Source organism: Hippoglossus stenolepis, chromosome 15, assembly GCF_022539355.2.
Source record: "Hippoglossus stenolepis isolate QCI-W04-F060 chromosome 15, HSTE1.2, whole genome shotgun sequence".
Classification (NCBI taxonomy): Eukaryota; Metazoa; Chordata; class Actinopteri; order Pleuronectiformes; family Pleuronectidae; genus Hippoglossus; species Hippoglossus stenolepis.
Window position 1 is genome coordinate 12,102,427 of NC_061497.1, and position 14,096 is coordinate 12,116,522.

Sequence of the window (14,096 nt, forward strand, 5' to 3'; positions counted from 1 at the left end):
TAATTAGAACAATATTTTAGTTGCTATAATATATGTATGACATTTTGAAATCTGTGTTAACCTATTTCACAAGTGGCCAATTATACGGTCACACACCTCAACTTAGGAAATGTCTGCCTTATTAGTGCAATCCAAATGTCTGCCTTATTAGTCGGAGGCAAAAAATAATTACACACAGTGTCTTCGACTGCTTCCTTCACAATCCTATAAATACTTTTCCCTCCTTCTCAGGCGGATATGACAATGCACATTTGTCATTTAATTCTTCAACTTTCCAGAGATAGTTTTAGTTTCAGTGTCAGTTCCCAGAGACTGGCAGTGCAGTTTCTTTATCTTTTTCAAGAAGCGGAGGCCGGTGCCCACTTCCTCATTCTCACAGTGTGCTCTCACTTTTCACTTAGCACAGCCCACACACACCTGTCTTCATTTTCAGCTACAAAAATATTGTATCAGTCCAGGTTGACTCACTGCTAATGCCTGCCCTACAGGCTTTATCTCCGTGAACAGCCAAAGCATCCCCTTCTCCACTAATGAAGGCAGCGAGATCCTCGACCTAGATGGGGACATGTATCTCGGAGGATTACCTGAGGACCGCCAAGCTCTCATGCTGCCCCCTGAGGTGTGGACCGCCTCCCTCGGCCTCGGCTACGTTGGCTGCGTCAGGGACCTCTTCATTGACGGACAGAGCCGCAACCTGTGGAGGCTGGCGGAGGTTCAGAGCGCCACAGGTGTCAGCAGCTTCTGCACTAGAGAGACTCACATGCGGTGTGCCAAAGACACGTGTGCCAACGGCGGTCACTGCAGAGAAGGCTGGAACCGCCACATTTGTGACTGCAATGGCACCGGGTACCTCGGTCTGAGCTGTGATAAGGGTAAGATTTCATGAGAAGGATGGTGGTGGTAGTGGTGGAGGGGGATGATGGGTGATGGTGAATTGCTGCTGCAAACCTTTTAACACACCTTGGCCAGTATTTTATTTATCAACCCAGCAGCATAGTGGCTTTAAAGTGCCTGCACAGATGAAAAGATGTGGATACAAAGACATTTCATTATCAAACCTTAATGCTAAAAACCTCCCAACAATAATCATTTTATTTGCAACTGCAGCATGATCATCCACATGCTGTATAATGTCATATCGATTCAAATGAGAACCATGATATCATGGCAAAATAACCTTTTCTTTCCTCTGCTAAGCAGTCGAGGAGACATGAAACAGACAATAGAAAATTCAGCAGTGTTTCATTTGAGCCATTCAAAAATAAATTACAGTATTTTCCCACAGTGCAGTGATTCATTAATGAAGTGTCAGTATCATGAGGTTAGGAGTGTGATGTGTGTTTCTTCAGAAATGCTGTGCCGCTCCGGCAGAGTGATTTCGGCCTGAATCACTCTGCATTTACCATGCAGATGGTTTTCTCACAGAGAGGCCAAATTATGCAGATCTATTGGCAGCTAATAGCATGAGGGATATATGAAAATCCCTCTTGTATTGCGCTATGATGGGTATAAATCCTTCAGAAATTTGATTGCTGCTGCAATCTTGCCGCTGTCTTTGCATGCTCCAGGCTGTTTCTGCCATCTGGTGCGACTGATGAAAACTGCAATCTGAAATTATATCACGGTGTACCTGAGATAAGCTCTAAGAGAAATTAGGTTTCACACCATAAATGCCACTTTGTGGTTTTCATTTGCTGTTGTGATTCCCTCTGGTGTTCACTGTCTGCTAATGCCTCGTGTTTTCTGAAACCTGCAGAAGCCACCACGGTGAGCTATGACGGCAGCATGTATCTGAAGGTGGTGCTGCCAAGGACGCTGCACACGGAGGCCGAGGACGTGTCCCTGCGCTTCATGTCCCAGAGGGCCTATGGGTTGCTGATGGCCACCACGTCTCAGCAGTCAGCGGACACCGTGCGTTTGGAGCTGGACGGAGGCAGAGTCAAACTCACTGTGAACCTGGGTAATGCTGCTGCTGCTGCACAGGCCAGCAGATAATTCTACTTGACCTTTCAGGACGTGTGACCCAGCAAGAGTTCTCATTCTATTCGTTTTTGACTCAGGCTCTCTCATACCCATACACACATATACAATAACTACAGTTGCTTAAAAAAATATAAGCACATGTCGCAGCTTTTTGCAAATATCTTTAATAAAAGACCTGAGGCGGTTGTGTCAAATGTCTCCCATTTAAATCTATAGAACTGGAAATGAGTGAGTTACATTGTCAATTTAAAACAAAGATTTACTGTTAATTTTCAATATTATATCTGTCAGCTACTCTTTAGTTTAATTATAAGAAATAAAAAAAATCACAATTTTAAATACTTAATCATCCTATTTCCCTCGATAGCATATTCTGCTCCCAACAGCCCTTTTTTAAGTAAATACAGCTTCTGTATTAATTAATTTAATAATTTCCATACAACATTAAATACAGCAAACGGTAGAACATTTTACCAATTAAAATTTTAACTTACATTTAAATTAATATTTTTTTCAACTTATATTTGGATTTCACAAGTGGTTCATTTATGGATGGGATTGAAAGATATAATTAGTCCTTTTGGGAAACGCACATTTTCCCTGGCAGCTGACTGGGTTTTATCATGATGCTCGCAGAGTATCAACAATTAAAATGATTGATTAAAAAATTTAAAAAGCTGATTTCTTCTGGATTCAATCCTCAACTAAATATAACTCTTAAATGACAAATTCAAGGACAGTGTGTGATTGTCCTTGTAATCAAACAAGTTATGTTTATATGCAGTGTTAATTAATACCCACATTTCCCCCACGGGGATCAATAAAGGATTTCCTTATTTTAATCACCACAACACACTGAGGTCTGACGTGCATCATGCATATGCAAAATAGTTACAAAATAATCATATTGATATTTTATATTTATGGTAGTTTATAGATATTATTATAAAGTTTTAGCAGAATTATGTTTCAGTTGGACATTAATGGAAAAAGGTAAAGAAACACTACATCTTTTCTTCGACAGTTTTGTCTTTATTGGAAATCGGACCGTATAGAGACAGACAGGAACTGACAGGGACTGAGAGGGAGGAGGATGAGATGTAGAAAAGATCCACAACCAGAATACAAATTAAGACATCCGTTGTTATATGGCATGCACTCTGAACATTCATCTACTGGGGTGTGCCAAAATGTGGATCAGAATTTCTTCTCTTTTTAGGTTGGTAATCGTTTCATCCACTAACATGGAGGAGGCAGGGTTTTTGACCTATACTATAGCCAGCCACCAGGTGGCGATCAAGACATTTTGGCTTCACTTTTGGGGACCAGTCATGTTGTCCATCTTTATTTACAGTCCATGCTTTCTCTAATGAAAAAAGAAACACGTAGGTACCATACAAAACTCAACATATCAAGAAAAAATTAATCTTTAAAAACAATTTATATGAAGGTATATTAAAACTCAAGTCCCCTTTTAAGCAACTGTAGGTGTGTATATATATTCTGCCTTTTCTCTCTGTCTCTCTCTCTCTCCGTCTCTCTCTCTCAGTTCATCCACTGGTCAGGTCCCATCTGACCGTCTCAGCTCTTTCAGCCCTTCAATGGCTTGTCTGCAGTTCAAGGAGAAGGCAGTCAGGGACCAGATCCGCCATTATGCTGAGACATAACCACTTAGGCTGCTCGTGCCGTGGATGTGGCCATTGTAGTTCCCTCCCCTCGCATTTACGGCCCTGTCCACTTTAGAGTTGCTTCCCTGAACAGAGGATACACACGCACACGCACACACATGCACGCACACACACACACACCTGCAGTAGAAAGTCACTCTGGTCTCTGGCTGTCTGTATCCACTGCTCTGTGATGGTTGACAGTTAGAGAGCACTCCTCAGCCACACGACTTACACCAATATATTCATGTACAGCTGAATAAATTGATTTCATTATTCAGAAACATGGAAGTGATGGGTAGGGGAATCCATTTTAAGGCTATAATAATTAAATACTGCAGATGGATTTGGAAAATATTAGCTGTTGCAGACACGAGAAAATGTTAGCGATGTTCACGTTTGTGCTGTTGTCATGTGTTTCATGGTGTAAGGTTCATTGTGGCTGCAGGTTGTGCAAATCGCCTCTTTCCTCTGTATTTATCGTGGGAAATGTGTTAACATCAGGCCTGCAGAACAAGAAGGAGACTTCATTTAACAGCGGTTTGAGTTTAAGAGTGAATAACAAGGTTCGGCCATTTGAGTAGAGGTTCTCCAGTAAAGTAGATCAGATTTTCCAAACCAATCAGACGTATTAAATCACACATTCGTGACTTTCTCAGTAGATCTCAGTGAAATTAATCACCCACATGAATCTGTGCATCTCTAATGATGTTATGGAGGCAATCCGACATGTTGTGTGAGTGAGAGCTCAGCTGCCACTACGATGCTGTGAATACGCTGCTATTCAGAGAGATTTTACATCAGTTTCATTGATACACAGTTGTATTTAGATCAAGTTCATACATATAGTGAAATAAATGAGTTTTATATTGAGAAATCTCAAATATCAGCCATTTGGAGATGACGCCTAAACATATCTCAACTTAAACCTCTGTAACTTTGCTCTGCTTCACTTTAGTACAACTGTGTGATATCATAGAGGATGTTCACTCATAAATTGTAAATTCTGCAGAAATAAAATCTTTCATTTATGAGAGATGCACTCTTCATTTTGGGCATTCTCATATTTGAGTCAACAAGACGTCAACACAATATTGAAAGAAAACACTCTCAGAAAATGATCTGTCTCGAAGCTGAGGTGATTATTTCTGTTGAGAAACCGTTTATTGCAGATTGTGCATAATTCCAGTAATTGCCGTGTTGTTCAGTCGCCACTCAGACCTGCTCTTTGCAGTAACATCAATGTGCTGCTTTTTATTCTATTTCAGATGTTAAAATTTTCATCATTACCTCGCTCAGAGCCAGCAGAGGTTTCCTTTTTCGTTCCCGTTATCTGTGTCAGACAATTTTCCTCACGGCAGTGCACGCTTTGCCGAATTACTCCAAAGCACATATCAGAAAAACTATCAGAAACAGTCAAATCCATTTGCTCCCCTGTTGAAACGTATGCAGCCGTGTCAAGAGTCGATGCCGACTCTAAAATACATTTACTGGTGCACCTCTACTTTTATGGCCGACAAAACTCTTATTGATCCAAACTTTGATCGGCTCTATTGTCCTTCCAGCAGTGCCAGCAGTACCACATGCTGAGTTTTTTTCTTTCACTCAACGTTCCCCGGTTTCTCTAATGTTATGTACGCTGCGGGGAGGAAAGTGGCGGTTTAGACTCTCGAGGCTGTCCCCGGATGGTGGGCTCTAAAAAGCACTGAAGTGTCTGCAGAATGTACCTTGAAGGATGTGAAATATTCTCCTCTTTTTGTGCTGTTTCTTTCTTTTTTCCTTTAATCTCACCATCTCACTCTCTCTCTCACCAGATTGTATCAGGATAGACTGTAATCTCAGTAAGTGTCTCCTATGATTATTTACTCTAACATGATTTCGAGAACATGCTCTGTGGTGTAACCATGTACCTCTTGCTCTATTCCCTTATGAAACAGAACATAATTCATTTACTCTGCCCCACAATTCTCCTTGTTTACTGTTGCTGCTCTGCTGCTCATCTCAAAGATAAGAACGAGAATAAGCCTTTACTGTTGTACGCTGCAATATAATTGCATACTTCCGCACTGCGCTCATCGAATGCACATTTTAGCAACAATCTAAATTCCACATTGTCTCATAATTGCAATGTAATAATGTGGTAATCAAATCTGACATGCTGTAGTGCTGCAAATAACACTATCATTCATTTGCCTTTGACGAACATCTGATAATTGGGTTCAATCCAGTTCAAGTGCAATCAACAATAATTTGTAGGCAGAGAAGCAGCGCCTGGTCTCAGTTTGGAGGGAAAAAAATGGATTTCATTAGTGGTTAATCACACTGCGGTGGCAGAGCTGAGATTAATTTAAAGGTGAGCCTGATATCTGATCAATAGGTAAGTACGAGACAAGGGGATCAGAAAACCTGGTTTTGCTTGAATGTTGAAAAGTGTGAGAGCAAATGGTTTGTTGCAGACGATTCTTTCTATATTAGGAGAGCGACTATGTTAGGGTTTGTTCTCTTAAAGAAGAGTAAAACATCAGATGTTTTAAATGAGGAATCTTTGAAGTCAGTCACTGTTATCCTTCCTTCTTATGCACTAAAGGTTTTAATTGAAGAAGCAGTGGTGGAGCTATGAGTTTTCTAAATCGGGGGCCATAAAGGGCCCACAATTTACAAAGAGGAGACAATTATATTTCTAACAACCATACACAACTCCTGTTATGAGATGCACATTTACTGTGAATCATTCCCTGTCATGCACAATTTGTACTAGAAAATAAGAATTCTGAACAAATTCATATATTTATTGTTAGCATTGTAACTGCTCTTTTGTATTAACAAAAAGAAAGACAGGGCAGGGGCCTAGCAGACCCCTTGCTCCACCTCTGCATCCGCCCCTGTGTAAAAAGCCCCCTATACCAGATCAGATATAAAATGCAGAGGAAACGCAGATCGACTAAACTGTATAAATGTATAAAAGCCTTCAACGTGAAAAATGGCTTAGTTCAAGAACAGTCCGGGAAACCTGGCCATAAAGTGAAAAGCATCCATCAAATACATTTTCATGAATTTAAATGAGCGAACATAATTCGATTGATTAAAAGGCAGATGAACGCCAGCGGCAGATCTTCCTCTGTATTAGCAGGATGGATTTTTACTGGAATCCTACGCTCTGGTGAAATGGAGAGGTACTTTGGGGTCGCGGCGTGATGATGTTGGAATTTATGATGCAGATTGTTGCTCTCACCTGATAGCGAGCGACAGGCAATTTGAGTTTAGGTTTGGTGTGAGAAACAGATAAAAAGCTGCTGCCAGTGGAGAGGTGAGCGGCTCTCTGATACAGATCATCCAATACAGAGGAGGCTTGTGAAAAGTTATCGCTATAATCGAGTGCTGGCTGAAAGCTTGTTTCCACTCCTCATGAATGAATAATATTTCCTGGCTTCTCTAAAATAAAACATTTAACTGCTCATTTTTCCAGCCGCTTGAATATTGGAGCCATTAGATCGTATTTATGATCGCTGCAGCGACTCTTTCTCTCACACATATTTTGACTTTACACGTGTGGAAAAATCTATAACCAACAGTCTACACTGTAAATTTGTCTCATCTCAATCTATTGATCCGAAGGTTTAGAGGCTGCAAAGCAAAAAGGGACACTAGCTGTTACTAGAGATTTACGACACATGTATGAGCCCAAGCAAGCATCCATTAAATTGAATGGATGACACTGTTTTTCTCTGATCAAGGTGAGTAGTGTATGTGGGTTCATGTGTGTGTATGGATGGTTTGAAAGAAGAGTGTTGTCTCCGTAAATTCAATGTCCAACCTGCAGTTTATAGCATTGTTTTATTAATTAGAAAATAAAATATACAGATAAATGAGTGAATTAATAGCAAAGATAAAAAATATATTGGAAGAAAGGCTTCATGTCCTTTATCTCCTCAGATATCTTACAACTCATTGCCTTCTCTACCACCAGATGGCATTGTACCATCATGCACTGTCTGCAGAAAATGCAAACTGTATCTCCACTTTCCTGTGTCAAAATTAATCACCTTCCTGATCAATTACACTATACGTGGTGCGTCAGTGGCCTCTGAAGAGCTTAATACTGCAGATGTGATGATGGATGGCTTGTTAATGGATTTTATAACTGTTAACAGCAAATGGAGCCAAATTTAAAATTGCAGGATTATCTGCCTAAACGATTCCGACAGTCACTATTTAGTGAGCGCTGTCATTGGGGAGACTTACACTTTGCACCATAGACTCATTATGAGTATCAAGATTAGTTTACAACTTGAATGTAGGATCAAGTCTTCAGGTTTCACCGAGGAGGTTTCCTGTACAGTAGCAGTTTTCATGAAGGTAAGAAGTAGTCCGTCTGCAGCAGCTGCTTGGAAGCCGTCCACTACTGGATCCGCCGTGGGAGGGTAATAGCTGCAAGAACAAATGTTGCTGCAGTGCTGATGAGTAATTCTCTGGAATCTGGGGAATAATGGTACACGGCACACTTTCTGAAAATGAGGCGTTCGCTGTGCAAAATTACCCCAATTACCATAACATGCTTAGATTGCCACGCACATTCTGCATTCAAAGTCTCGGCTCACCCATACTGCTGACCTGTTTGAGCACACGGCCCCTTGAAGTTATCCTTGTGAGAAGAAATTAATTTGTTTCAATAATAATGTGAGATCAAACTGGACAAAATAAATCCTTTAAAGGCAAAGCTCGCTCTCCGGCGAACTTGAAAAGTGCACATACTTTGAATGGAGCCCACATTTCAAAAGGTTTACAGTCAGGTGTCTGTGTGAATACATATTATATTCCACCATTTTACTGCCCTCTACACTGAACACGCCAATGTGAACACAGCACACAGTCAGTTTTACTATGTGTATTTCTATATCTACGCTTAAGAGGCCAAACTATAACATTGCACAAAGACACTTTACAAAAACTTTAAAAAAAGAACTGAGAAAGAAAAAGAAAAACTAATATGTATAAATATGAAATACACATCATAATCAAATAATTATGAATGTTTTCTTTTAATTAAAGGATTAGTCCTGAACCCCGATGAAATTATTTGCCCTCAGTACAGGGGCATTTCAGGGGCTATTCAGATTTCCACCCCTGCAAATAAGGCACCCGAGACCAGATCGGATATAAAATGCAGATGAAACTGAATGATACTGATTGGATTTACTGCATAAATGTATTGTTAGTAAGTGACTAGTTTCTGTTTATAAAAAAGGGAACTGACAGAACAGGGGCACTTCAGGGGATTCTGAATTCAGCTGGGGCCAGTGCCCCCCTTACCCCACCCCTGGATCTGCCCCTGTTTTTTCAGACTTTGCCCAGCCCCCTCAGGAGCCACAAAAGGCTGTTTTTCACATGGGCTTTAGTTCTCCATGAGATTTGTTAACAGATTTTCATGTGAGGAATGTGGTGTATATATATATATACCACACACAAAGAATCCCTCACTTTCCTTAGGGGAATCCTCACTCTGTTTTCTGTGTTGGTCGCCTCAACATCAAGGTGTTTGGGTTTAGAAGCTGACATTAAGTAGGTCCCCCCGGAAACACAGATAACACGCAGTGATCCCACATTCTCCTCTTTCATTAGAGTAAATCTTGTCCGTACCTGTGTTCTCGTGATGGTTTACAAGCTAAACATTTCTGTCTTACTGTCGGACATGATTCCAGCGACTGCTTCGTTTTTCATTATCCAAGTAAAACCCATCAAATGTAGAGGGGATTGGCTGTCATTGATCTGTCTGGTGTGCGTAGTCGATATTCAGCAGGTGGATGGTGGTATCATGCGGTGCTCTGTAAAGACGCTTGATATGCAGCCCAGTACAAAGCCTCCCCCCCCTCCCCAGTCGCCGCTTTATTTCCCCGAGGAAGAAACAGTGAAGTGTTCGGAAACCCGTTGATGTTTTCCATTTATTGCCCTCTGTACGTCCCCTGTAATTCTCCTGCACCCCGAGCTCAATTAGACAGACAAACCCCTAAAGGCGCAGTCAGCTTAGGCATGGCCAATTAGTTTCCCAAGCGATGTCAGAACTCCTTTGAACTGCCGTGTCGGCCTGTTGCATAGGCACTGATTCGGGATGACGGTGCAGCAGTGGCAAGCCTCTGCACTGTGACCTATTTTGAAACCGGCAGAAAAATGCAGAGGATAGTGCAGAAACGCTGAAACCTAAAGCTGTATGTTTGGGCCAAGCCTCAAGATAAGACTTAATATAATCCCACCAGCAGACATCAATAAAATGCCACTGCAAAGAGAGGCATGCATCATACGATTTTACAACAAAAATCTTTTTGGAAATAGGAGCTACTCGTCTAATTTATTTGTCTCGTTTCTCCTTTAAGTGTGTATTGAACGAATGCAAATTATTAGCTGCATACCAATCCTGATGGCTGTGTGTGTGTGTGTGTGTGTGTGTGTGTGTGTGTGTGTGTGTGTGTGTGTGTGATTCTGAAAGCAAGTGAATGTAGGCTGTGCACCCTGGGGAGAGAGTGCGGCTCATGTTGAGAGCTTCGTGTGGGAAAAGTGCACTGAGCTGATTTAGCTGTGATTCTCACTTGATGCTGTTTACGTCTCAGGCAAGGGACCGGAGGTGCTCCTGGTTGGCGACAAGCTGAACGACAACGAGTGGCACGCAGTCAAGGTGGCGCGGCGTGGGAAGAATTTGCAGCTCTCTGTGGACAATGTGACCGTGGAAGGTACTTTGGGAATGAAGGGGCTGTAGTAGCAGGAGTTAAGATGTTGAAAGGTATTTGTAATTTAACCTTCATGTTTTGCTCCGCAGGCCACATGACCGGCGCCCACACTCGCCTGGAGTTCAACAACATCGAGACGGGGATCATGTCAGAGCGGCGTTTCATCTCGGTGGTGCCCTCCAACTTCATCGGCCATCTGCAGGCCCTCTCCTTCAACGGGATGCTGTACCTGGACCAGTGCAAGAACGGAGACATCTCCTTCTGCGAGCTGAATGCTCGATTCGGCATGAGGCACATTGTGGCCAATCCTGTAACGTTTGTAACCCAAGCCAGCTACCTGGCCTTCTCTACGTTGCAGGCCTACGCTTCCATGCATCTTTTCTTCCAGTTCAAGACCACCAGCCCTGACGGCCTCATCCTCTACAACACTGGAGATGGCAGTGACTTCATCATGGTGGAGATGGTCAAAGGGTAAGGGCTGGTTATATGTGCATATAGTGCAACCAGGCCGGGGCTGAGGAAAGATTCAAGGGACTTTTTTGCTGCAAAAACAATTATACCTCGTTTTGTACTTGTATAATCTTATTTCAGTGCAAAACTCGAGCCACTTGAATATGAGCTTATCCTCTTTCTTGGGCTTAAAATTACATAATCATGATTCATATCTTGAATTCGTCAGCCCGCAGCACTGAAGAGAAACACGAAAAAACATTTGTTCATCGTGAATTAATTTGTTAAAGGGAGAGAAGCACAGAGTGGAAGCATGAGTGCACAGTAGACGCTGTTACAACTGAACCAGTGTCGCTCTCACACTCAGACCGACTCGAGCACATTTGGCAACTTGACGCAGTCACAAATAAATTCGAGCGTCCCACAGCCTCGTTGTCCTCTCAGTAATTAGCGGCGGGCCTCATTCAGCTCGGGAGCTCTGCTTCACGAGAAGCTCTCACACAGCACAGACTAAAAATGATGCTTCTTCAAACGCTTGTGTCACAGTGTTGAGGCTGCGCAATGCTTCAATCTGTGAAGTGTAGAAGGTTTTTCACGGACGTTGCCTCTGAGTCCAGAACAACAGCATGCTATGTAAAGTACACACAGGGCGGAGACATGCCAGCTCTGGTTCAGAGTGAACAAGCAAAGGGGGTCTCAACAGGACTTTAGCTGGATCTAGTCTAAATGGGGGATATTGATTCAAGTGCCTGGAAATGTCTGACGTCTCTCACTACATCCTGTTTTTCATGTGGATTTGCACCAAATTACACACACTCTTAAATATCAGTCCCCTAAACATGCCTGTTTCTTTTCATCAAGATCCATGAATTAATCTCTGAGAAATCAACTAAAATGTGGAAAAACGGTCTCTCATAATGTTAAAGAAAGTGACATTTTTTTGGGGATCTGACCTAATTTAATGGGCTCTTCCCTGACCCATATTGCATCCTTCCACTAAGTTTTGTGTTAATGTGTTAGTTTTGGGGTAATGTGTTAGCAATGTAACAAACAGAGCCAGTGAAAATGTAGCCACCTTGTCGGAGGTAATAATCATGCATATCACGACAGAAGTTTTATTTTTCTATCATCATGACATTATAATCATCAATCATCCTTAATGCCGTGTTGTAAATGTCATGTTAAATATGGAGAAATGACACTAGGTGAGAAATACTGAATGTTTACATCTCCATTGTCCTGTCCTGCAGGTACATTCATTATGTTTTTGACTTGGGAAATGGGCCGTCACTAATGAAGGGAAACTCTGACAAGCCTCTCAACGACAACCAGTGGCACAATGTTGTAATCTCCCGCGACAACAACAATATGCACATCCTGAAGATTGATGCCCGCACTGTCACACAACACACCAACGGAGCACGCAACCTGGATTTAAAAGGTAACTCATCTGAGCATCTGAACAAACAAATTCATTAGCGGATATAATGATTAATTGACTTTGTTGTGGAGTTTTGATTTTGTATTATTTTTCTAATATCGTGCTAAAAGGAATACACACACAAGTCTCCGTGAAGGTATTTAGTATGCACCAACATTAAGTGTGATGTGGGATATGGGCTCTGGAGTTTATAATGTTCAGTTTTGCTGACTCTATCAGAAATGCATAAATTCAATTAACTGTTTATTATTGAGGTCACTGGACCATATATTATATTAATGGGTGTTCCTAAATTATTTGTCCTTACATACATGAGGAGGACAGAATATTAGGAACACCTCTGAATGTAATGCAGGCCATTACAACACCATCACTATAACTATGACCTTGATATTATAACCGTATCATTAAATCAACTCTGGAGCGCAGTTGATTTATCGGTTGGCTGATAAAAGATCAGCTGATATGAGCCTTTAACAGACATATCTGTATCAGCGTTTGCAGATAAAAACTTTTATTTTACAGAATAAAAAAGGCAGAAAACTTGTGCATTTATGTTTACATATTACGTAAAGACATTTTGTTTTATTTCCTAATTTTAAGTTTTAAGTATTTGGTTTTATATTTGTGTTTTCTTTTTATTTATAATAAAATGTATGGTTAAATTGTAAAATATCAAGTCTCAATTACATTTCCTTGTCTTGAGGGTTTGATTAGGACATCTTAGGAATCATTGCCAAAAAATGTATGTATATATGTATTGTAGATATAATGGAAATTCTTGACTACCTAATATGAGTATAAGCATCCTCCTTAGTTTAGTCATTTACTGGTTATTTTATCCCTTCACTATGTGCATCGTCTGTGAACCCGGCCTGTGTTTTAGAACATTCACCAACATGGGATTTTTCCTGTGTCTCACAGGGGAGCTGTATGTTGGTGGTCTTGGGAAGAGCATGTACAGCAGCCTGCCCAGGTTGATAGCATCACGGGAAGGATACAAGGGCTGCCTGGCATCTGTGGACTTGAACGGAAGACTCCCTGACCTGCTGGCAGACGCCCTCTACAAGGTGGGGGAGGTGGAGCGTGGCTGCGGAGGTGAGGAAGTGTGAAACACCCGTTTATCATTCCACTAATCTGATTTCGTAATATATCCAGTATCCAGGGCAGAGATGGAACCAGATTCACTGAAAACTAATAACATCACATGAAATGAAACTACTTTGCTGAATACTCCACCATGATTGGCCAGTAAACACATTTTGTGGTTTATTTTTTCTCATTATACAGGCTTACATGCAATAACATCACTCTGCAGTCAAGAAATCCAGCTGCTTTTGTTGAGTCGTAATCAAACAACAAAACAGAACAGTGTAGCACAGAGTTCTGCCAAATCCTAATAATCTCAAATAATCTCTGCGGGTCGCCGTTCATTCAACAGTAAACAGAAACAGTTACATAAGAGCACCCAAAGTTCCGACTCGCGGGGTCTCCAAAATTAACAGGCTTCTTCTACATTGTAATAGGAATGAGCAAAGTCAATTTTATACCAGTATCAGTGAGGACATTTGATAAGTAGAAAATAACTGTGGCCCGATGGTGCTTTCAGGCTCTCCACCACGAGTAGAGTGTTCCCAATGTCTTTACCTCCTGATCTACTGTGTTTTACTACCCAGTAGATGTCGCATGTTAATTCTGCTGCCCACACTCTGCAGGTCCCAGCACCACCTGCACAGAGGACTCCTGCCACCACCAGGGAGTGTGTCTGCAGCTGTGGGAGGGCTTCTCCTGCGACTGCACCATGACCACCTACGGGGGGCCGTTCTGCAGTGACCG

The 14,096-nt window shown here is 41.7% G+C and overlaps 1 protein-coding gene across 10 annotated transcripts in view; it reads left to right on the forward strand.

Annotated features, from left to right (window-relative positions):
• nrxn2a (neurexin 2a) overlaps positions 1-14,096 on the forward strand; it is a 125,419-nt gene that overhangs the window by 49,819 nt on the left and 61,504 nt on the right. For 7 of the 10 annotated variants that reach the window (XM_035179274.2, XM_035179281.2, XM_035179279.2 and 4 more), the window contains 8 exons: positions 489-872; positions 1,757-1,960; positions 5,465-5,491; positions 10,253-10,372; positions 10,459-10,840; positions 12,070-12,260; positions 13,185-13,358; positions 13,976-14,095. In XM_035179274.2, coding sequence (XP_035035165.1) covers positions 489-872; positions 1,757-1,960; positions 5,465-5,491; positions 10,253-10,372; positions 10,459-10,840; positions 12,070-12,260; positions 13,185-13,358; positions 13,976-14,095 — 1,602 coding nt within the window. The remainder of the gene's footprint in view (positions 1-488; positions 873-1,756; positions 1,961-5,464; positions 5,492-10,252; positions 10,373-10,458; positions 10,841-12,069; positions 12,261-13,184; positions 13,359-13,975; position 14,096) is intronic. The other 3 variants (XM_035179276.2, XM_035179280.2, XM_035179285.2) reach the window with 1 other exon arrangement.